The sequence below is a fragment of the Acipenser ruthenus genome, chromosome 18 (genome assembly GCF_902713425.1).
Source record: "Acipenser ruthenus chromosome 18, fAciRut3.2 maternal haplotype, whole genome shotgun sequence".
In the NCBI taxonomy this organism is placed as follows: Eukaryota; Metazoa; Chordata; class Actinopteri; order Acipenseriformes; family Acipenseridae; genus Acipenser; species Acipenser ruthenus.
In genome coordinates this window covers 27,389,653-27,414,798 of record NC_081206.1, presented here as the reverse complement: position 1 = coordinate 27,414,798, position 25,146 = coordinate 27,389,653, and the positions used below count along the sequence as shown (strand labels likewise).

Below are 25,146 nucleotides of genomic sequence, written 5' to 3'. Positions count from 1 at the left end.
TTTGTGCAACAGTCCTTGTTTAAGAAAATTTAGTGGCGTTGCGGTACTTTCAGATTTAGGACGGCACCACTGAGCCAGAGTAACAAACACAAGTATGGAAATGTTCTCCCTTTTTACTGTATAATACAGTCACGATTGGTCACCAAATCAAAGTTGTAAAAACTGCTTAGGGCCTGTTAAACAGATTCGCTTTTTTGTGAATGGTAACAACAATAGCTACAACCTGCATAATGAAAGTCACTCTGTAGCTCTTGAAGCCCAATTCAGCACAGTAGTGGGACACAAATCACAATCACTATTATATATACAGTATATTGTATTTGTAGTGTTACACAAGACACTCATTTGGGCACAGTGTTCTTTTCTCTGTGTTCTTTTTAAGGGGCCTGCTCTGAGATTCAGAGAGAACATTATGAACAACTTAATATGCATGCTTCTCCACATAAATTAACCACATAACATTCTGGGACATTGCCAAGCTTTAAATCCATGCTCATAATTACAGAGAAAGACGAATTAGTGAATATATTTGATTTCTTTTTTTAAAATGATTCACATTATAATGTAAGGTCATGGTGGTGGTAGTTGTAGTTATCATGACACCTGTTTCTTAATATTCAAGATACCTTATGATCCCATCAAAGTGAACTGCACATTGACATCATCTAATCCTGTGCTAATGACAGTCCACTTGCAAACTTCTCACCTGGGGCTACATTAATTAGTATAATACTAACAATATTCTACATCTATAATTGAGTTGTGCCGTAAATCTCTTAGATCTCTTAGTAGCTATATATGCCACTAACTATTTACAGTAAGCAAAAGTATGCCACACTTGCTATGTGCATATAAAATAACTCCACTTTTTATTTACTTTGCACACCTAAGCTATTGTCTGTTTTTTGGTAAAGATATTTTCCATGTTTTTTTTTGTTTGTTTTTTTTACGGGTTGTGTGCTCTGTTAAAAGGGCAATGAATTGTATTTTACCTATTCCATTTTTCATCAGATGAACCGAATATCACTTTTCAAAATACAATAGGGATCTATATATGAAGTAATGCATAGACCTATTCAAGGTTTGTGACAGAACAATTTCTTCTCTGTACAGTAATGATAAAATAAATCATGATGTTCATCTCAATGCCGAAAATAATTCCATTATGAAGACTTTGCCTGACCTACATAGCCTTGTTACCGCTGCTGCATATTTTACAGTATATCAGACAGTAATAGTGGTTTGAACTGGAAAAGTCTTGCAGTATCCCTTTAAAACGCCACTAATAATAACCCAGGAATTAGTCATATTGCACCAATGAAAACAACGCATTGCAATCCCAATCTCCGAAGGACATAAACTGGCAGGTAAATTGGCGATTTAATGAATCTGTGTCATTGCACAGTGTTTTATTCCTGGGCATTGTTTCTCTTTTTAAAAAAGTACCAAAAAAAAAAGCGAAAGGTTAATAACAGCCTTTCCAGTGTCATATTCGACACTACCAGCCACTGCTCTAATTATGATCATTACAGTTGCAAGGATGTCTAGTTATCCTTCTTAATCACAGACTACAAGAGAAAACCTCCCAAACACATATCTATTATTTAATCAAACTATTCGCATTCAGTGGCACTGAAATGGAACAAGTCTGCTTTATTTTCAGCCTGGATGGATCAGCCTTGAATGTGTACATTCAGGATGAAAGAAAACGGGCCCTTAATGTGTATCTTTTTGATTTTCAATCGCCATTCAAATGACAGAAGGTGTAGTTTATTCTGACAATCAGTGCATTTGAAGAAGAATGGATATTATTAGGGATTTTATATAAGAGCTATCCTGCAAAGAAAAGTCATGCTATTTTTGGTATGCCCATTGTTTTCTTTTTTTTCCCTGACAGCTAGCAGTGTACAGTACATCTGTTATGGCCTTCGGTGTGAGATTTAATATCACATGCAAAATGAAAAACTCCCAGTGATGCAACAGCAACAAACAGTGTTGTAGGTCATTTGAAAAGTCAACACATATTTGTTTTCTGAGCAGAATATCACAGCAATCAAATAGTAGCATGTCAAGGAATACTTGCAAAAAAAATAGCTATAGTCATTGCACATAATTTAAAAAATCGTTTTCATGTAGAATTAGATGTTGACCTCATGCACCACAAACTCTTTCTTGGAAAGACAAGACCGTAACTAACACCCCTTTGGTGCATGTCACTGAGAAGCTGTACTAGGTTCCAGTGACACTAAACACAGAACCTAATCTCCTACCAACAAATTGCAAGCCAGTAATGTTAAAAGAAGTTAAAATAACCCCAGCCCCATTACGACCAGGCAAAGAATGTGCATATGCTCCCTGCAATATTTTGGATGACACACCACCTCTGCAAAGAGCACAGAGGGATCTTTATTTTTATAGATAAAGGGTCAGAACACCCTTTTCTCTTTCCACTATGACATCCCACCAAATTACATTAGGGCTCACTTGTTTATCACTATTTGTATTATCTACTGAGCTGAGACCAACCTTTTCTCTTTCCACTATGACATCCCACCGGATTACATTAGGGCTCTCTTGTGTATCACTTTTTGTATTATCTACAGAGCAGTTGCCTATTCAGAAATGTTACAGTATATGTTTGTGCCTGTGGCCTGTCTACCTTTAAGGATTTTACACACAGTTGGAACCTGTTTAGTTGCATCTCCTACTCACCAGAGCACGTGCCAGATGGGTCATGCCTTTGAAGGTTAGTAGGTTGTTCCACAGCACTAGTTTTCTAAGACCAGTCTTCTGTACCTTTAAACCTTCACATATATCTTCAAGACCTACAACAGAAGGTTTTGTACTTAAGGTCAATCAAAGCACTGCCCTTGATACTGACTGATTTTATTATACATTCGCCAGGTTATATTAGGAAGACTGGAACGAGGAAGATTTGATCTTAAGAGAAACTGTACAGTAACTGAATTTCCTTTTAGGCATGTTCTATTTCCCATACAATCCTGCCTGGTATAATAACACTGAATTTTACCTGTGTCTGATATTAGGTTGTTGCTTAAGTCCAGCACTCTAAGAGTATGGTTGTATTTGAGAAGGTCGCCAAGCTGCATTGAGTCCTGAAAGCTGTTGAGATCATTGTCTGCCAGGTAAAGCTCCTGCAGGGCTGTGTTCGACTTCAGAGCAGAAACTAGAAGCATGCAATCAACAGAAAGATTTATACTAAAATTCACACAAACTGCACTATTAATTATTGTACAATCCTTGATAAAGGATGTGCTATCAGCTCCATGCCTAGCCTTACCTTTTATGAACAAAAACTAAATAAATACAAAATGTAGTGTAAAGTGTGCAATAAACAAGGCTTCTGAAAACATAATTTTTAATCTGAAAGTTAAGAGACCATTGTATTAGAAGTTAAAAAGAGTTTTAGGACACAGTCTGATTAGTGATGGCATTCCTTTGTTTTAGCTGAAAGCCCAGTAGTGGTTTTGTAGGGCAGCCACTCTAGGCAGCAACCAAATGATTACAGTTGCACGCAGAATGCCAACATTGTCATCATTCACAGTTGGAACCAAGTGGATTGATCGTTGCGATTGATTCAGTCAACTGCAAAGCCTAGTCCTGCAATCAAGCCCAGCGAGTCGATCACAACAATCAGGCCCTCTGGTTTCCACTGAGAGACGACACAGTGAATAGAGTAGGCAAATTACCTGCCAGAAGCTCAGGTTTAAATGGGAAATAAAAAGTCAGCATAGCTTCAAATAATGAAATGCTTATCATAGAAAGAAACTGCAACATGCTGGAAAGGCAAAGAAAGCTATAAAGGAACATTATAAAAGGAATAAAGAACTGCATGCTTTGACATTACATAAAATAGAAAGCATGTGTAATCAGGTGTAATTAAAGGGGAGGTCTCTCAGTCATTCCCATCTACTGAGAAAATAAACTCACCTAGTGTAAAGAGAGGCCTACCACTCACACATGTTTTTTCAAAGTGCAGTACAGCCAGTCTACTGGACTGCAAGGCTCGTGACATGGCCTGTGCAGGATACTCCAGTACAGGTATGTTACATGCATCCAGTCTCCACAGGCAACTGCTCTGAAAAACACACATTGGAATTCTTTACAAAGGTACAGCAGCTGCTCTAAGACTGCATCTCTCCTGCTTAAATCGGAAGGGATATGCATCATTTTCAAGACAACAGTACTTTTTAATTACCCTTAACAAACAATTAAACAGATGTGTTAACATGTTAGTAAGTGCAGAGATTATAAACAAAAAAGTGACCAGTAAAATAAAACAAGACCAAAATGAATTACTGAATTGAATAATAGAAGCAGATAGTACCACTCCTGATAATAAATTATATCGGCACTTCTCTGGTCCTCAATTAAATGTAGCATTTACATGAACAAATGTGATGTTACCTGCTGTATCAGGCGAGATAAAGAACGCCAGCCCAAGGCCCCAATTCTTTTATTACAGGAAATGTTGAGGTGTGTCGCTGAGTCATAATAAGAAATCATATCAAACAAAGCAGAGGCCCCCTGAAAAAAGAGTAAATATTGAAACATAATTAGTTGTTCCTAAATCAAACTTCCATGTTGGGGGGTCTTGGTTTAGATTTTGGCTATTGCAGGGGTTTTAGGGATACTGTATGTTGTCCTATTGTGAGATTCAAGGTCAATAATTTGAAATTTAAAGATGACTTTCTGTTCCTCCTGCACAAAAGATTGAATTACTTGTAGTAATCATTTTTAGAATGGGGCAAGCAGGTCTGTTTATTCAATCCATTTTAGGCAACTTCCTGATTGGACTGTTACAAGAAATCACTAGCAGTCCAACTTTTTTTTTTAAGATGCCTCTGCTAATGAACAGTTCATTTTGCATACTCACATTTTCATCCAATTCAGCCTCCTGCAGATTGAGAAACTCGTACTGTAACAGTTTCAGTAATCCTTCAAGAGATTCACATGCTTGGTAATCTAACCGTTCACCTGAAAAGCAATTCAACTTTGCACAATTACAATTGTTTGCTGCACTGTCAGACAATTGCTGATCTCAGCCAGAGTTATCTGAGATTGGGCAGTTTGGATAATGGTAGCTAAATGCGTCCTTAAACGTAAACAGTGTGACTTTTTAAATACTTGTCTGAAACTTTACAGAAGAGATGGAGTGTCTGTCTCGGTTTGATCTAGTTATATGCAGGTCATGCTCAAGATTGTCATGACCCCCCCCCCCCCCCCCCCCCCCAAAAAAGGGATAATTTTAAAAAGCTGCTGATAATTCTGAAACAGATGACTTTTAAACAAAGCCTAAAGAAACACTTTGATGGACACAGTAGTCCATCTTTACTATGAAAATATTCAAAGGACCCTTTCTCCTCGTAAACTCTTATCTTCATTGCTGGTGTGTGCACCAGATTGCTCCGAGCTGCATGTTGGAAGATAATAATTTATTCATCGTTGGCATATCATTTATAAAATGATTTTTACAATAATCACTTAACTGTGCCACATAAGGGGATCTGAAAATCCCATTTTCTAATCCCTTCTGCCTGTTATAGATAATGTACAGAGACTTAAAGTCAGATGTCATCAACGTGTGACCAGGAAGCAAGAAGTAAAACAAGCGAGCCGTATTAAAAGATAAACAAAAACTTTCTCCTTGAAGATATTGAAGACATTTGTCAATCCAAATGATCTTTCTCCCCCTTTAAAAGATTGATCCCCTTATTAACATCAATAAATACAGTACAAATACAGCAAAGAAAGGTCCTCAGTAGATCAGGTTTGTATGTTTTAGGGAGGTGGTATAAAAATCCACCCAGATTATTAAAACAGGTTGCTGCTATGTAAAATACCTGGATAACATTAAAAATGAACAACATATGCACTTTTTGTATTGTACTGTCCATCCAAAATGCATTACAGTTCATACAGTATCTGTGTCAACAGCATGTTGCAAGCACAATGCATTAAAAAAAAATGTTTGCAACTCAAGGTTAGCAAGCGTGTAGAAAAAATGCTGCTCATCTAAGTTCCATCGAAGCTTCTATTTTTGGCAGCATCCCCATGGAAATAAGCATCTTTCATTTGAAAAATAAAAAGTTATTTCCTTTTATTTATATTTACCCTAAGCCATTTTTCAAGTATTTTCCTTTTTGATTTGATCTATTTTAACGAATCTTAAGTTATCTACAATGATGAAACAGAAGACAGCAGTGGAGGGGGCATTACTGTGTGAGCTAGAGCTTTCTTCACACCAATGTGGTTGCTGTTATTATTAGATGTATATTAATACTGTGGGGTGTTTATTAAATACATCCAAGATTTCATTTGAGAAATATCTAAATCAGCATTTAGATTCACTGAAACGAAACTTTTTTTTATGACAAGATGTTTCTTCTTATACTACTGGGATACTAGTAGCATAACCAGCAGTGGGGCAGCAGTGTGGAGTAGTGGTTAGGGCTCTGGACTCTTGACCGGAGGGTTGTGGGTTCAATCCCCAGTGGGGGACACTGCTGTTGTACCCTTGAGCAAGGTACTTTACCTAGATTGCTCCAGTAAAAACCCAACTGTATAAATGGGGAATTGTATGTAAAATAATGTGATATCTGTATAATGTGATATAATGTATAATGTGCTATCTTGTAACAATTGTAAGTTGCCCTGGATAAGGGCGTCTGCTAAGAAATAAATAATAATAATAATAATAATAATAATAACCGTGTCATGTGGCCCCACTCTTATGGTGTGTAATAAAGGTGCATGTTTATACCCCAAAGTGGTATTCATTCACTAGTAAATTGATACTATTGTTGCTGGATGGGGTAGCTCACCAATTTAAAGTAATCATTTATATATAAAAAAAAACAAAAAAAAAAAAAACTACTGTAGTTAGTTATCAATGGCAGTAACAATTTTAAACAGCAATTTGATTGTCTTCCCTTGCTCTCTTCTCTTTGTGTAAGAGAAACCATTCCCAGAAGGCATGAAGAAAATGTTTAGAAAATAAGGATGTTCAGTAAAAAAAAAAAACACAAAGCTAGTAATTACCTTTCAGATCTAGACATCTGACCCTACTGTGCAAATCTGTGATGGTCTGCAATGCAAAATGAAAATGGAAAAAAGTCATACTAAAAAAAAAAAAGCTTTTTACAGAAACAAGAATATACAATATTTGCATGCATAGTAAACTCGGATTCATATACCGTATGTTATTTCATGCCACTTCTTAGGAGACTATTGTAGCAAACCACCCCCATCACAATTCACTGCAGTCAATTAGAACTGCTATCCATTAATGGATACATTCATTATTCTGATTGGTATAAGCATTTTTGTTAAGTTGTTATACTTTTTAAAAGCAGTATAATGATAGCAGTGACAGAATTAAAATGTAATACTAGGGTTAGTGACCTTTATTTTGTCCTTTTTATATATCATGCTGTTACTGTTTCCTTCGCTCTTTAAGGGTATATTAGCCTTAAAAAAAAAAAAAAAAGCATTTTGCTGCACTTAACATGAATTAATGGTTGACACACTGATTTAAGTATGACACACAGAGGAGGTCTGGATTCCACGGCTCATTAATATCTATGCTAATGTGCAACATATTGAAACATTAAGTACAATGGTCCTCATCTTTAACACATTTTATAGTATGTCAGAAAATGTCCTTCTGTAAATTGCTTTTTGAACTTCCCTGGCAGTGATACACACTCACAGTCAGACACAAACGCCAAGCCCCCCACCATTCTAATCATCGCATGACCGCCACCTAACTAGTTATACATTTAGACTGTAGCCAAATTTATCAGCATCAGAAGGGAAATAGCAAAATTAAGTGATAAAAAAAAACAACTCCATTTCACAGTCATGGAAATGCTTCTTCTGCACTTGACTTCAACAAAAGCATCTCTGGTACATTTCTGTTCTTCACCTTCTAAATCCTGGAGACCTGCTAGAGCTGTTTATATTCTGGGTGGCTTTGTGTTAAGAACTGTTTCACTTCAGGTTTTTTTGTTCCATTTAATTAGTATTTTTTAAATACTTGTTGGAGTGCTTTATATCGTAAAAGCTCTCAGGGGTTAAAATCAGCTGCACATTTCCTTTCAGCATCTTTTCAGCAATAAAGCATAAATTATTTAAAATAACACAACCTTTTATCTCACACCCTTTGAAGGCAGCAAATTAAAAATGTAAATTGGGAGCTAATTAATATGCAAATGTATTCATTCCCAGTTAACAATTAGCAATTAAACCTGCAGTGTCTAGAAAGAGCATAGACAGAATTAGTAACTTAATTTATCATTAAAATAAATGAAAACTTACACAAAATTGTAATTGACTTTTAAAATATTTCCACTATTTTTCTTTGTTCATGCATTTTGATTTTAAATTCCAGATACTGCATTCACAGGATAAAAGCACAATGTGTGTTGTCACCCTTAGAGGTTGCTAGAACATATCTTTTTAATTCCCATTTTTGTATTGAGTGCTGGGTATGCGATTTACATGCCCCCCCCCCCCCACCCCCTTCATAAAATCTGTCTATTATGACTCTGTGGTGTATTGTGCTTTGCCTATAATAAAGTTACACATCTCTCTGTTCTATATTACAGTTTGGAGTCTAAGTAAGAACAGGTTCAATGACCAACTTACTTTCCACTGTACAACAAGCCATACCAGATTAACAGGACTATCTATAGTGATTGCAAGTCCCTGGTGTTCTGTATCTATTATTCATTTCATCATCATCATGATTATTATTATGATTATTATTATTATTATTATTATTATTATTATTATTATTATTATTATTATTATTATTATTATTAAATAAACAGATATTAACAAGCAAGTGACAAATCTAGCTATGGCATGTTACAGGAATGAGTTATACCCTCATATTTGTATCTATGTGTTCTAGATTGTGAATTATCATCCCCCGCTGGGTATATCGTGTAGGCGGTTGTACGTTCGTACGTCACACTTCACATTTTTTCATTAACTGGAGAATCACTTATCCAATTGTTACGGAACTTGGTATTAACATTATTTAGCATACATTATTGAGAATTTCAGATTCTGGTGTCTGTCTGTACGTCAGTTTATCTGTATGTCACACTTACATTTTTGTAAATATGTGAAGAATCACTTATGAAATTGTGACTTAATATTTAATTGCTAATCTAAACTATTCTGTACATACTGTTGATATATGTTATAGCCGTGGCAGGGGATGATACTGACATACTTGCTACTATCAATAACCCTTTTGGGGCAGTCTATAAGCAAGCCTGAGCAAGGTGGAATTTCTGTAATGAGGCTAATAGAAACATGGTCATTAGGGGTGTGCAAATATGTTAGCCCCTTTCACATTTTTGTCCATGGAAACAGGCATTGTAGAAGTGTACTTCCACACTACTTATTTGTCATTGCTCAAAATGACAACCATTTAAAAAAGCACCACAACTCATAAGTCCTAAAAGAGATCCATTAAATCAAATTTTAAATTGTCAAAAGCCTTATCTGATCCTCATTACTGTGATTCATGCCATTTATACTGTACCTGGAGTTGTTCCAGTAACTTTGGTTTGGGTTCCACTTGGTGCTTCTCACAGCTTTGCTTATAGGAAGCTATTATCTCTTTCAAGGTGATACTGTCAACTAAAATAAAATAATATGATCATTACAAATTTATTTCCTGGTTCATCTCGTTAAGAAAAGGAACATACCTTGAATTTCCTAGATATTAAGTCATTCTGTGGTCATCCATACACCCCCACCCTCTCTCACACACATAAGATATGAAAAAATAGGGGAATGCAGATCAAAAGTATCATTTGAAAGTTTTGTGAATAAAGGATGAACATTTCTAAAATCTCATAATCTCATGAAGAAAAGTGAATGCAAAGTATTAGCTAATGGGAGAAAAGGTGCCCACAATAATTAGGACAAGGTTCACTGGTAGTCCCTATGCTTTATAGACACTAGGCACATTTCATAAGGTATAAGTGTTACCCTGCTGAAGAACACCTCTAGTAGCCACAAGGCACAGGAACTAAGGGTCAGGGCTGCCTTTCAATGTTTAACTCAGAAGCGATGCCCAGAGAAAATGTCAGGTTTAAGTCCACATTAGTTAAACCTTTCTGGAGCCTCCCACATCTTTCCTTTTAAATAAAAAGGCATTTAAAGTTGGAAAAAAATTGGCTTTGTGTTAGTATTTATTTTTTTTGTTCCTTGTTCTGTAGCCTTGGCTCAGCAGCCAGAAACAGGTATTGTTCAACATTTGTGTGTTTCAGTTAGGTATTGATTGGTACCTGCATATACATGTAGAACTTTACTGAACAGAGATATGTTTGGCAGTAAATGTAAACAAGCATTACAACAAATGGCTGAAAAAAACTGTGGCGATAATGATATCTCATGTTTGTCAAAGAAGACAAATCAACATTTGGTAAACAGCAATATTAAAAAATTTAAAAACGCTATCCAGCAGCCTTGTTAATAGAAAAACAAGTTCCCTCTAAAAGCTTTAGCTTTCTGCCTTAAGTGTTGCAACCTCGATTTTGCTGATCTGACTGATGGATTTGAATTAAAATCTAGTAGCCTGTCATCACCTAAATTACACCCTCCCTTTTGGATACTGGCATCATATGTGAGCACTCATAGACTGAAAAAGCAAAGCTGTGAAAATGGGTTGACGTTAAAAGACTTATAGTTTCCATTTATTTCAATTTTAGAGGTGGATCCAATAGTTGTATTTCAGCAAACCACTAAACAAGTGGCCAAAAGATTTGGTGGTCAGAGAAGCTTTTCAATAGCTTTTTTCATGAAACCCTCAAAGAAACAATCGCATTATTTAATATTTCATTTTCAGTGTCAAACAAACTTAAAAGATGGAGGCCCAGAAAATTATAAGCATTGCAGTGTCCAAAAGTATTTATCTATCATCTATTTGGAGTCTTGTTTAGTCAATCAGACTCACCAAGCTCTGTTCACCCAAGTCATGTTTTAAATAACTTACTACACCGGACGCATTATCATCACTCGCCATATCAATCCCGGACAGTAAAAATGGGGAAAGGAAAATAAGGAAAATCTGGAAAAATAAGTACAAAACTCACCATCCCTTAACAAGTCCTTGCGTTCAGCGAAGCCAGACACTATCTCTTCATCCGGGGGGAAGGAGACACGTTTCTCACCTCTACATTTCTTCTCAGACTGGGGAGAAGCAGTCAGTTCTGCATTGTAGTCTTCCTCACTACCTGTCATTTCAAGCTGTCGGTAACACAAGATTAAACCAGGCTCACTGTCACAAAGTTAACTTACATTTTTGTACGGCCCTTTTTTTGTTGTTGTTGCTTTAGCGCCACTCAAGGTCTGTCTGTTTACATAGTTAGACTTCTTCATTCCAGTGGGACAAGAAACTGTTTATACAGTAGCCAGCACAGAAATACCATACTGATGTTTGCTGGATTTTAACCAGGCTTGAAGATCTTGTTTCTAATGTATGCCTTCAGGAAAGATAAGCTATCTGGCCTGCTCTAATTACACTACGTCTTGTGTTTTAAATTTAGATAGTAAATATCATTAAGATGAACATAATTAATATGAATAATAATAATTTTAATGCTAATAATAATAATAATACTAATATGACTACTACTAATAATAATAATAATAATAATAATAATAATAATAATAATAATAATAATAATAATAATAATAATATACCAGTCACATTATAAACCTGTTAACACAAAATATAAGAATCTTAAATGCGCATCATCCCAGTTCAGCAGTGCAAAATGCTTCCACAGATGGTAAATCTCCGAGGACGTAGGCCCATGTTAGGAACTGAAGTCTCTCTGCTCAACACTTTCGTAAAGCTGATATAGGATACTGTGCAATTCATTATTTATAAGGCAGTCTTCTAACGTGCATGTGAAATTCAATATTTCCATATCAAATAGCCAGATAAAAGAAACTAAAGCGAAGAAGGCATAAACTACATTTGCACAACACATCTTATTTTAAAGGCTCTCTTAACTAAATGCTCTAAGTGTGCCCTGGGTATGTACTGTGGAGATTTCGGGGAATTAGTTCATAGGCACCAAATCCTAATTATTAATATGAAGACACAAACAAACTCTTCAAAGTATTGTTAATTGCCCCTAAGGTGTAGTGTCAGTTTTGAATGTATTATATGCAATATGCAGATTGCATATCACCAGGGTGTGAAAACACCCCAGAAAGTTTCACTTCAAATCTTCTTAGGCTTTCAGTTGGATAAAACATTTCATAACACTGTGATATTTGCATGTGATTTTGCAGAATGACGGCTACTCCAGTTCTAGCTGCTAAAACATATTATTGGCATTAAATGACCAAGTCCAACACTACACTAACATACTACTAAATGTTAATATTTCATGTCCATCTAATTGTAATCCTTTTTTTCTAGCAACACTGTTTCCATCCCTGTAGCTTAAGAGATGCATTTTCCCAACAGTGCAAGGTCAATGATTTGCTTAAAGAGAAATAGCAGGACGCTCCCTTTACCTGCTGCTCTGTATTCTCACCCCACTGCCTTCATGATAACCCCTGCTGTCTCGTTATGTAAACTACATGACGCCTAACTGTACATCTATACCAAGCATTGGGTTTCAAAACTATTATTTATTTCCCAGTGTTAGGGTATATGGTTATAAAGTACTGCTCAGTGGATTTACTGTCCAGGAATCGCATGACTTGACACATGGCCTAATTACGTGTCTCTACCGTCTTCTTTCAGATTAAGACCACCTGCCACTGTTATCATACACTTTGAACTTCTGAGATACAATATATGAATGTAGACATAACTACACCAAACATTGACGATTACACCATATGTTGGAGATAGTATTTGATTGATGAGACAATCATAGTACATCTTGTATAAGCCAATATATATCAGATGAAAGGCAGACTGTAATGTTTGAAATATAAAGACAGTCTTAGATTTTTTATGGACATTTTTTAACAGAATTTATAGACCAGATATATGTTTGGGTAGGGTTAGTATTCTATAAACTATCCTATGGTGTTTTATGTTTTTTTTTGTTTTTTTTTTATGTGTTCAGAAATACATAGGACGTTAACTTTTGTATCCCAGAGAAAACTTAAAAATAAAAAAAAAAAACTATTAGGGATCTTCTTTTTTATTTTAAACTCAAAGATACAGTACCAAGAATCTGAGGTTTTGTTATTGGGGTATCACTATGGCTAGTGGGTTTAATTTAGCAGTTTTTTTTTTTTTTTTTTTTTTTATCAAATTTCTGTTCTAATCATACAGAAAGCAGAAGTAAAAAAAATATATGGTAATACAATTCAGAAAAAAAGAAAGAATTGGCTGATAGACCTTCCCCGGGAGGCTGAAGTGAATTACTATTCAATTGTATTTCTTTAATAAGAATGCAAATCTGTGTGAGACATTCTCATTTCCAAGGGGCTTCTGTCAAGTCTTGCAAGATACAAAACAATAAACACTAAAAGAAGAATACATTGAGAAAGACGGATGGTTTATTTGTCACTTTTAGAAGCCTATTTCTAGATTTACCACTATTGACTGTTTATATGAATGATATAAGAAACAAACATTTTCAAAAAGAACACCAAAGTTTAAGACACATTGGCCATATTATAGATATGTTCATGCATATTCATACATCTAACATATTTTGCTTTTCAGATAGTGTGCAATAAAATTATAAATCATGTATAAGAATTCAACCAATCACCGTTAAGGATTTCTCGTGCGTTGAACATATTACTGCAGAATTCTAAAGTTTGAAGTTCACACACACATACACACCGCTAACAACTTTTACAACTTGTAGTGTATCTTAGCTTTTACTACTTTTTCTCTAATAATAGAAAATGAATGGAAAAACACAATATCAATACTATTGACAATAGTACAATATGGACTTGACTTTTCATACAATTCCTTTAAAGTCGATGTAATTTACTGTCCAGTATTTAATTTCTTAACCTTTACACCTGTTTATATTTCTTAATTTCGCGAGACGAAAAGGTGTCATATTTTTTAAACAGTAAGAAGCAGTTTCCAAGATTCATTCCTGTTCGGCTTCTTTTTAGAAAAAGTAATAACATACCGGTAGTTAAATTTTCCTGAAAAAATATCACATTTAACATCTGCCTACCTTCCCACATGTGACCGTACATCATCATAGCCCGAGTCGTGTAGCAATAACATTTTACATTTCACGGACCTTTACAAGTCGTGTAGCAATAACATTTTACATTTCACGGACCTTTACAAAAATAGAACTCCAAATCCCAGACATCACCATCGCAAAACCGGATACTGGGCGCTAGCTGGCCAATAGTATCAAGCAGTGTTGGTGGGCTGGTCGCTAGTTTTCCTGCATGTAGCAGAGTGCGGGAAGTTTGGAGGGTTGCTTAGAAAAGAAGAGTCTATACAGCTGCCGTTTGCTGTTAAATACTGCATTGAGATTGACTACTAAACAAGGTAAACATTGTCTAAATGGTATTATCTCTATAGTAATCATTTATATACACATATATTTGGTTATGAATAAAATAAAGGATACGGAAGTTGGCTATGTTATAGGCCGCTTGACTAGAATGTGTATATAAGTTGGTCTTGTTTTTGTTTTTAGATATACCATGAATAGTATCATCCCTAGCTAATCGTAGTCCTATTTACATTTACGAATTCGCAAACACTAGTAGTAACCGGGTACGTAGTGAATTATGACAATGGCCTAACTAAGTGAAAACGTTTTGAACCTGAACAGTTTCTTTGCAGTAACGTGTATAGTGGTGGAAGTGATATAGCAAGTTGATCTCATTTGCCTGGCAATTACGAATTACTTCTGCCGTTTATAAATACAACATTTGTATGTTATAACTGTTATATATGTTAGTTTGGCTGCACCACCCTAGCGATTAATGCATCTTTACCATTGACAACCAAAACATAAATACCAGTAAATGAGTTGTTTTATAAACGAAAACGTATAAAATGTGTGTTTTTAGATGCCACCAAAAAGCAAGCCCCCTGGTAAAGCAAGAGCTCCTGCAAAGAGAAAGTTAGCAGAAGAGTTTCCACGAGGTGAAGTTCTGACAGATACAGCCAAGAAGCAGTGGATTTTGGGAGAACCAATTGGACAGGGAGGATTTGGACTTCTTTACTTGGGTATGGTTTAACTAGTTTAGACTTTGATCTGCACTGACTATCCTTTTCACAAACAAAAACAAACTCATGTATACAAAAATGGTATGAATTGCATAAGAAAGTTATGCAAGAAACATGTTGATCTATTAATTATATTTTTCCTGCAGCAAATGAAAATTCCTCTGGGACAGTTGGGAAAGATGCCCCATATGTCATTAAAGTGGTAAGTTCAAAAATACAATCCATGTTCACTACTTTTAAATGAATTATGCCTTGTCTGTTTGGAAGTAACTTATAGTAGGCCTACGCTTTTCATCATTTATATATTTTCATATTTAAGTAAACATGTTAGTGTTTGTTAAACTGGTTTGAGTCACTGTGTCAGATAAACCAATACTGAAGCATGTGCCTGCACTTGCTCATATACTGCATCAACAAGTTCCATGTACTGTAAACGATCGTACTCACACGGGTTCGTTGCCCCTTTAAAAATAGACCCAACACGTCAGAAATGGAGTTTTTTAAGCGCGGTTGTGCTATATTTTAATAAACACAAAATAAACAAAATACAAAACAAAACCTAACTCCTCTTGGAGCACTAACTCAGCTCTCAGGAACACCCTGTCTAACACGGGACAGCAAAGCTGTTTCCCCGTCCTTACATAAACACACGTTTGACACAGGACTTACTTTTCTGGCTACTCGGAAGCAGAGCACCTCTCTTCTGCTTCCTTCTACTCAGCCACCTCATGCGGCCTGGCTGCACGTCTTAAATACCCTGCACCCGGTTCTAATTTTTAATCACCCAGGGGATAATACTTAATAAAACAATTAACAAACAATTAAATTAAACAATAACACAATTAGCAAATTAAATGAAACAATACAGCAAACAAACAAACAAACAAAGGTACATTCTCTCGCAGGGAGGTTTTAACCCCCTCCCTGCTGTCTCACACAACCCGCTACCTCACAGTACATAGTACTTCTGCAGTATTCAGAAGATAAGGTGGCTCAAAATGTACATACATGTTAGGGGTGGGAGTCTGGTTGACTTAAATTAACTTCTTTGTATACTTAATTGTGTTATTTCACAATTCTGTGTCAATTAAATATGCATAGGAGCCAAGTGACAATGGACCACTTTTCTCTGAACTGAAATTCTACATGAGAGCAGCTAAACCTGATCTAAGTGAGTTGATTTTTATTTTGGATATGTTGTATTAAGCATCTCAACAACCCTGTTGTGACACATCTGTTTTTAACATCACATCACTACTTGCACCTCACAATCACATATAGATAGGTGCCATTTAACTTGTTTGACTACAGCCATACACTGTATGTGTATGTTTAGATTGTGTTATATGTTACTTCTAGAATGTGTTCTTAAATTTTATGGTATGCAGAGAAAAGCATTTTTTTATTTTTTAACTGACCTCTTTTACATTTTCAGTTGAAAAGTGGAGGAAATCTCAAAAAGTGAAGTACCTAGGGGTTCCTAAATATTGGGGATCAGGGCTGCATGAGAAAGGCGGAAGCAGGTAAATATTGCTCAACTCTTGCACTTGAATCTTCATTAAGGAATGTATTAACTTTAACCCTATGCATTCGTATCTGTTTTTTGTGTGTTCTATATCTATTCCCTCTGAAACTGTCATTTTGAATAGAGATGTTCTAGTCCCTAATTCACAGATGTAGAAGAGACAGAAATTAAAGTTGCACACCCTTAGTCAACTCTGAATGTGACTGACTTATTTGGAAATGTGTTCAATGGAAATGTATTCAATGGCCTTTCAATGCAAGAGGCTGGGCAGAGGGTGTAACTGTGGCATCAATAATTAGAATATTCAGAAATGAGAATAGGTAAGTGACCATATCTTACTTCACTGTATTACAGTACTGTACGATATACATGTAAGGAGTTTTTCCATCATCCTCCTTGAGCAAGGTACTTTACCTAGATTTCTCTAGTAAAAACTCAACTGTATAAATGGGTAATTCTATGTAAAAATAATGTGATATCTTGTAACAATTGTAAGTCGCCCTGGATAAGGGCGTCTGCTAAGAAATAAGACATCTGATTTGACAGACTGAGAGCTAGTAGTAGACTGCACACATTAGGATTGGAATAGTTTCAAATGTAATTAACATTTCTGAAGGAATTGTAGACATTGTTCATTGACAAATTTAAACATGTTTTCACATTGAAATTAGTGAAGTTCTGGCTGCCACTGATGGCCCTGCTTCCTAGGTGACTTGTCAGGTTTTCATCTTTTTATTGCCCAGCCTGCCTATCTAAGTGTAATGTTTCAGATTCTTTAACTGCCCCTATACAGCTTAATATTTTTTGCCACTAACGTTCTTTGTCCCTGTCCTGATGTGGATCACAGATTCCCTACCTTTTAAAGAAAATCCAAAGGGCAGCATTGTACAATATATTGAACCAATTACTCCTTATTTGCTATAAGTTGGCGGTGGAGGTACTTGATAAAGGTGCTGTTCACAAGAATCTCTTGAAAGTTTAGGGCTGCTGATAAAATATGCTGGTTTAAAGAGTACGTTCCAACAAGTATTGTATTCTTTCAGGCAATCTTGTTTTTTCTTTTCTTTCTAGGTACAGGTTCATGGTTATGGACAGATTCGGTACAGATCTACAAAAGGTCTTTGAAGAAAATGGAAAACGATTTAGTCGAAAAACTGTCCTACAGCTAGGACTGAGATTAGTAAGTTGCATGGCTCAAGCAGTGAGTGAAGGCCACCATTGTATGAACCACCACCATGTCTGTCTACTTTTTTCCCAGTGGCAGAACTCGTAGAAATCTATTTGCAGAACCTTACAATAACCAGACAGCAACACAGTTTACATTTGCTTATAAAAATACATCCTATACAAATCCCCTCATTAGGATGGCTAAAGAGAACAACAATGTCGCCCGATACTAAGTGATCATTTAAAGGTGATGAGAGCATTTGCAGATGTGTAATTTAAAACTTTCATACAATTTAATACACTTCACAACTGAATTTGAGTAAAACACATTTAACACCAGCAGTTACTTTCATTTGTAAATATTAGTGTTTTTTTTAATTGAGCACATGTTCAGTGTATCTCAGATATATTTATTTAAATTTGGTATTGGTGCTTGAGCTAATTTAATAATGTGATTTTTTGGGGGGGGTTGCAAATCTGTTGCACATCTAATGCATTGCTGTGATTTTAAAAGCTGTTTTTCTCTTCTGGTGTTCTAGCTTGACATCCTAGAATATATACATGAACATGAGTATGTGCACGCGGACATCAAAGCCTCTAACCTTCTTCTTAGTTACAAGAACCCCAATCTGGTAAGTGTACTACTGAAAACAGTTTCCTGTGTATATTGATATAGATACCAAACATGATTTGTGCATAATATTTAAAATTTGAGAATATATTCAAAAGAAAACCCTGGAACCCAACACTACTGCTATTTTACAAATATACACCAGCATACACTGCAGTGATGCTTTTGGACACATTGTTCTTGTATGTTGCAGGAGATAATATTTATGCTAGAATGATAACCTTTTGCATCCACAAAGCAGAGATTAGATTCAGTAACCTTTTCACTGTTCCATCCAGATATTGTTTTGTTCTAGTAGTTGTTGAGTTTTACTTCTGGGGATATGTGCGGTATTCTATCAGTATAGTTTATAGTGTTCAGTTTCAATAAATCCTGTAATCATCTAGATAAAGCCATTATATACAGCTAAAATAACTGGCAAACCTCTCCTAAGGAAATAAATGTTAAAAAATATTGAATTTGCTGATTTTAATAATGTAACAGCGGTGTATTATTAAACTGCAGTGTTTTAAATTACTATCCTGAGAGGAAATCTCATGGGATTGGTGGGTTTAGTTGCATTTCTTAGCTTGTATTAATGCAACGTATGTTTTGACTTGCAATCAAACTGTGATTGAATAGCTTTCAAATATTAAGCCAAGCACAATGCAGAAATGTACTAACTGTTTGCTTTACTGTACCCAGGTTTACTTGGTAGATTATGGACTGGCCTATAGGTATAGCCCGGAGGGGGTCCTTAAAGAGTATAAGGAAGATCCAAAGAGATGCCATGATGGAACCATTGAGTTTACTAGTATTGATGCACACAAAGGAGTATGTAAGTTCTTCAAACAGAAAAGTACAACAATTATTTAAGTGTTTTTTTTTTTTATTTTTTTTTTACACAGCATTTAAAACTGACACACTAACTTTACCCCCCCCCTCCCCCCCCCCCAGCTCCATCAAGAAGAAGTGACCTGGAAATCTTGGGCTACTGTATGATACAGTGGTTGTGTGGGAGCTTACCTTGGGAAGATAACCTGAAAGACCCCAACTATGTCAGAGACTTAAAAATCAAGTAAGCCACATTACACTACATAATTCTGCTGTAATCTAAAAAGGGTCAAAATGCCACTACCATGTTTTTAAGTTTGGTATCCTGGGTTTTCTCATATACACATTTACTTAAACGATAACTTCAGAATGTATCGCATGAATAAAAATAGTCAACAGCTATGTAATAGTGAAGAGATATGTACCTTTCATTATCATATGTATAACAGTCGATCTACCAGTGTATCGGGCTGGCAATTTTCCCCACACCGTCACTATAGGGTTTTAAGACACACTAGTCTCCGTACTAACGTGTAAAAAAAAAAATGATACCTGTTTTAATGTAAACTACATTAAAAAAAAAAAATGGAATTAATCTTAAGGTGTCTTATATGTACCCCATTTCAAAAGTATAAATGACTGGATAGTTTGATAGAAAAAAAAAAAAATGACAGTTAATCAGTCATTGATATAATCTGTCCTGTAATGTGTAAACATGATCTCTTTTACTCAAGATACACGCTTTTTAAATTTTTTTATTGAATTTATTTATTCATTTAACAGGTCCAGACACAACATATCGGATTTTATATCTAAATGCTTCTCCACAAATGACACACCACGTAAGTAAACCAGGGAAAGTAATGTATAATATGTAATGAATGTAAATGATCAAAGACCTTGAGAAAAGACTTCTAGTTTAAATGTTTGTCACAGGATTTTAAATGTACAGTAAAAATATACTGTAATGTTGTACATTACACTTATCCTTAGATCCAACTTTAGTTTTTTTCTCGGGAACACGATTTGTTGTATGGAATTTTAATATGCACTTCAACTTCAGAAAGGCATGTTTAATATACTGTAATACAGGATTGGCATACTTTATTTGTTTGAACAACTAACACATTGAAAGTCTGACAAAACTGTAAAGAAACCAAATGTAGATAACAGCCTTGGACCCAGAACAGTGATAGATGGTGATACATAAAAGCATTTTACTCTCCAACATATCCGTAATTCTTACTGGAATAGTGTGTGTTCATTTTGAACAGCAGAGGTGTGGTAATTTGCCTTTCCCATATTTTTTGGTTAGTGTGGTTACTGTAGCTTGGTAATGGCTGAATATTATTTGTGTGATAATTGGTTTGTGGATTGTGTAATGGATGTTATAATCCTTGGCTTTGATGGTTTGATTTGTCTCAGATGAAATGATCGAGTATATGGAGGAAGTTAAGTCCTTGGAATATAATGACAAGCCTTCATATCAGAAACTGCGCACTATCCTCCAGCTAGGACTCAAGTCTATTGGCTCCAAGGATGACGACAAACTAGACTTCTTTATATCAGTTAATGAACTGGCATCCAAATCAACCAAGGTAAAAAAAAAAAAATCTAATATTTGTGTATATATGTAATCTTGAAAGAATCAATTTTGCTGTAAATTTGTGGCTTCCAGACTGTGTATAATTAAGTACACACTGTCTTCATAATACTGTGGCAGGAGGTGTATGCTCAGTCCTATAAAATACAGTATTAGCATCCATATTCCTTATGGATAATAAACACTGATTTTTAAATAGTTTTTTTTTTCCTACTGTGTAAAATGAGTAAACATTTGGTTAAATATCAAATCTCTCTTATAATACAAACTTGGGGCTTAAAACCGATAAAACACCCCTGCTACAAAAAAAATAATAAAATTGGTATATCCAGTAAATGCCAGAAAAACTTTCACTGCGAAAAAATAAATAAATAAATAAATCCCAATGCAGTCCCTCCTTCCTGAATTGTATCTTGCATTGATTCATTCTGAATACTGTACACCCGCTCCAACTAGAGTGGCAGGAAATTCTACATTTTTATTGGAGGATTGTAACACGCTTGCAAAATTTAAAACAAGATGTTCTTGCTCACGAGATTTAAAGTTATATTACAGTACGTCGATTGAGAGTATTTACACACACGCGGAATTTAAAACAGAATTGCAAATTGTGGCGAAATGTAAAGAAATGCCTACACACGCAAGAATATAGTGACCATAAGGATTAATTGTGGAAGACAGCAAAGGAAAGAAGGTACAATTGAAGTGTGCATGTACTGTCGAGTTACTATACATATTGTGACAAAAAAAAAAAAACTAACCGAAAAGAATAATTTCATACAGTATATAAAAAGCGAAAGCCCCCCCAAAAATATTTACATATAACTCGAAAATGGCTCAAATAAGCACTGAAAAATGAAGAAAAAAAAAAACCCTATATACAATTCTTCTAAAACAAATTTTTGTTTGAGGGCTGCATCAGGTAAAATAAATAAGTTTCCAAATAAATAATCCTAGAAGCTTTGTATAGGTTTTGTACTTTAATTTCCATACCAGTCTGAAGTGTCTGTTTATTCCTTACTAATGTATCACAAATCTGCTGACATGGTAACCTTGGAGTCTGAGTTGGCTGATAATCAGGCCGCTGTGCTGTACTTCTTCAGTGCAGTTTGCATATGGAAGTTTTCACCAGGGAGCTGCCCTGTGCCAGCTGAGGGTCACCTGCCCACTGCAGTTATTGTATGTAATTATCTAGCCAATCTGTTCAACTCAGCAGGGTCTGGATGGTAATCATGAGGCAGCAATTGGCAAAATTGGGGGGGGTTAGTGATAGTTCAGGTCTGGGGGAAAAAAAAAGTGTTCATTATACTGTTCTTTCAGCAAGAGCCAGATTTAGATTACAGCTTTTAAGTGCATCTTCCTTGTCACATGGGTTAAGAAATATTCCTTTCTCAATAGAACTCCTCTTCTATAGTTGCTCAGTACCTCACTGCAAAATAAAAAGCCCTATTTTGTTAAGATTTGTGAAATAGATGGTATTGTTACTTCTATATTTTATTGATTTTCCAGGTTTTTGAAAATTGATCAAATTATATAATATTTCAATGGGGATGTTTATATTTATGTAGTGTACTGTGTGTACATGTGGAGAGGGCACTGAACTTTTTATTATGGTTCTTGTAAAATAAATAAGTTATTCTGCCAGTGTTTGCAGTCTTCATGGTTATGCAGCCTTTTATCTTTAATAAGACGTCATAACATTTTGTGTTTTCTTTCCGTAGAAAAAGACCAAAAAGCTTACAGAAGTGTCTGAAGAATCTGGTGGAGATCAGGAGGTCATTCCCACAAAGCAAAGACAAGGACGGGGACGAGGACAAGGTGTTCCATCAAAAACAGGTGAGGAAGGAAACCCTGCCAGGTGAACGTGCTCTTCTCAAACTGTAGCTTTAGGTGCCTGTAGGAGACCTTAGAGACCTATTCTATTTGTATTGCACTGTATAATTGACAAATTGCAAATAACGGACCTTGGAAAATGTCTTTTGTTTTAGTTATTATGCCCTTTCAACTTTTCCTATGTGTATTTTATATATGTATATGTATATATTTCAGAGGCAAATGGTTTGAAGGAAAAGTCACCTGCCCCCAAAAATATTCTGGTAGAAACCGGCACTCAGACTTCTCCTGCAATTGGAAGGGGAAGAGGCAGGCCTAAACTGACGAAATGAGTGATTTCTGATGATTTTATTCTTTATTCTTCCATACCTTTTATTCCTTTTTTTTATTTTATTTTTTTAAGTTCTTTCTTGCTACGTGCTTGTTCAGTGAACTGTCACTTTGTATCCCTTGGGAAATAATAAGATGTTGGAATGATTATATAGTCTATTTACAGCTGTTCTAGGCTCCATGAAATTGTGCTGCAGGGGCTATTTTCTTAATAAACAAAATTCTTAGAAATAATTACTTGTTGTGGCTGTTGTGGTTTTATTTTTTGCAACACATAAGATGTTTTTGTTGTTTAATAATTCACTATTCTGGTGTTTTGCTTAAAAGTAGCCCTGACTACTTGTCAGCTTGAATAGTTTCTTTGTTACACCGTACTTTCAGTATTGATATCTCACTAGTTCTCATAGCAATTACATTACTGGTATGTGTTTTTGTAACCTGCTGCTTGAAGTACTAATATCTTATTAATCATTTAAGCCTTACCAACTTCATATTTTTAGTGTTGTGGAAACTCCTTGGACAATATCTTTCACTTCACTTTGACCTGTGACTGGCTTGCACATTGAGCATCATTTTTGGTACACTTCGTTCTGATTCTCAAGTTTGATAATGGGTATTGTACAAGAAATTTGTGATTTACAAAGCCGTCCTTCTGTTACTACAACAATAGTGTCAATGTTCTTGGTTATCTAGGCTGAAACTGCATCTTAATTATAGCATGCTTATGTTCATAGATCCGAGTCTGTGCATTTGGCACTACAATGAACTGCACTGACAGCTCATGCCAGATTTGTCACTGTGTTGCAAATTCCTTCCAGTGAAACATTTATTAAAACTGATTTGCAGAACTGAAATTAACTCACAATTTGTGAAAGTATTAATGTATAACGATGCGACAAATGTCCACGTATAAACATGTGACATTAGAATATCAAGGGTCACAACAAGTTAAAGTTAGTAATATATAAAAGATACGCCTTTGGTCTTCCAAACTACTAATGTATTCAATGGAATATAGATGTACGAATCTTGAGCAGATTAATTTCTTCAGAAATAAGGTCTTTATTATATCTGTCTTATTTTCACACATTTTCATGTCAGGTTACTAATGTATAGCAGGGATGGACATAAGACTGCCATTGCATAGCAGTTTCAACCCTTTTCCAAGTTTGATTCCTGCCCGCCCCCCTCCCCCTGTCCATAGGTAACAAGCTCATGTGTGTCTTATTAAACCCGTTTTTTTTGTTGTTGTTGTAAATAAAGGTAGCATTGTTTTGTCATTTTGAATCATGTAGAATGTATAGTACACTGATGGCTGAAGAAGTAAAATTTTGAATCCAGCTACATAAATTAATGAATCAATGGTACATTCTAATATCTTGTCCATAACTATTAAACACAATGATGCTGAATTTTAATTCATATTCAACATTACATTTATTAATTGGCTGTAATTTAACATAGCCGTCCAAAATAAAACACTTATTTAAAGCTACCCCCTGAAATAAACACAGTTGTCAAAATGTGTGTTTTGCTGACATGCTTTGAGCTGTACATTTTAAGCTGCATCTTCCCAGCAGGTGGCAGTAGCTGATAATGATTAGAATGGGGGAGCGGAATCAACACTTGCATCTCAAACACAACATCGCCACCTTGTTGAACTGAGTTGAATTACATCTCCAGAATTTCTTAGCCAACGCTCTCAGGCAGTATTTTTTGACTGTATCTAAAGGGGATATTTATTTTGTATGGGCTTATGTATAAAAACTAGTTTTCAAGAAGAGGGTCAATTAATATATTTTATTATGCAGTATGTCAGCCAATGCTGCATCACTAAACAATGTTTAAGCAAAATAGCGTTACAGAAATATATTATGTTGAAATAAAATGTCAAATTTTAAACAAAATGTAATGTAAAAAACTGTTCAAGTTGTAATGTATTTCTAGATATAGAATTATTGGTACTTCAAAACAAGATAGGAAGGTAGATCACATCAAAAGGG

The 25,146-nt window shown here is 35.3% G+C and overlaps 2 protein-coding genes across 5 annotated transcripts in view; one reads left to right on the top strand and one right to left on the bottom strand.

Annotated features, from left to right (window-relative positions):
• The window catches only part of LOC117420674 (protein phosphatase 1 regulatory subunit 37-like), a 32,876-nt gene extending 18,482 nt beyond the window's left edge, over positions 1-14,394 (bottom strand). For 3 of the 4 annotated variants that reach the window (XM_058991777.1, XM_058991776.1, XM_058991779.1), the window contains exons 1-9: positions 14,334-14,394; positions 11,139-11,292; positions 9,581-9,678; positions 7,063-7,108; positions 4,898-4,998; positions 4,429-4,548; positions 3,952-4,099; positions 3,032-3,187; positions 2,713-2,825 (exon numbers count right to left, since the gene is read on the bottom strand). In XM_058991777.1, coding sequence (XP_058847760.1) covers positions 2,713-2,825; positions 3,032-3,187; positions 3,952-4,099; positions 4,429-4,548; positions 4,898-4,998; positions 7,063-7,108; positions 9,581-9,678; positions 11,139-11,292; positions 14,334-14,372 — 975 coding nt within the window. In that variant the 5' untranslated portion in view covers positions 14,373-14,394. Of the gene's footprint in view, positions 1-2,712; positions 2,826-3,031; positions 3,188-3,951; positions 4,100-4,428; positions 4,549-4,897; positions 4,999-7,062; positions 7,109-9,580; positions 9,679-11,138; positions 11,293-14,222 lie in introns of all 4 variants that reach the window. The other variant, XM_058991778.1, reaches the window with a different exon arrangement.
• A 19-nt stretch (positions 14,395-14,413) lies between these two features.
• On the top strand, positions 14,414-23,377 carry LOC117417084 (serine/threonine-protein kinase VRK1-like). The gene is made up of 13 exons (XM_034028822.3): positions 14,414-14,551; positions 15,082-15,241; positions 15,388-15,443; positions 16,343-16,412; positions 16,677-16,764; positions 17,838-17,946; positions 18,473-18,565; positions 19,249-19,381; positions 19,501-19,621; positions 20,161-20,219; positions 20,803-20,975; positions 22,702-22,816; positions 23,030-23,377. The coding sequence occupies exons 2-13, from the start codon at positions 15,082-15,084 to the stop codon at positions 23,143-23,145; spliced, it is 1,293 nt and encodes a 430-aa protein (XP_033884713.3). The 5' UTR covers positions 14,414-14,551; the 3' UTR covers positions 23,146-23,377.
• The last annotated feature ends 1,769 nt before the right edge of the window (positions 23,378-25,146 follow it).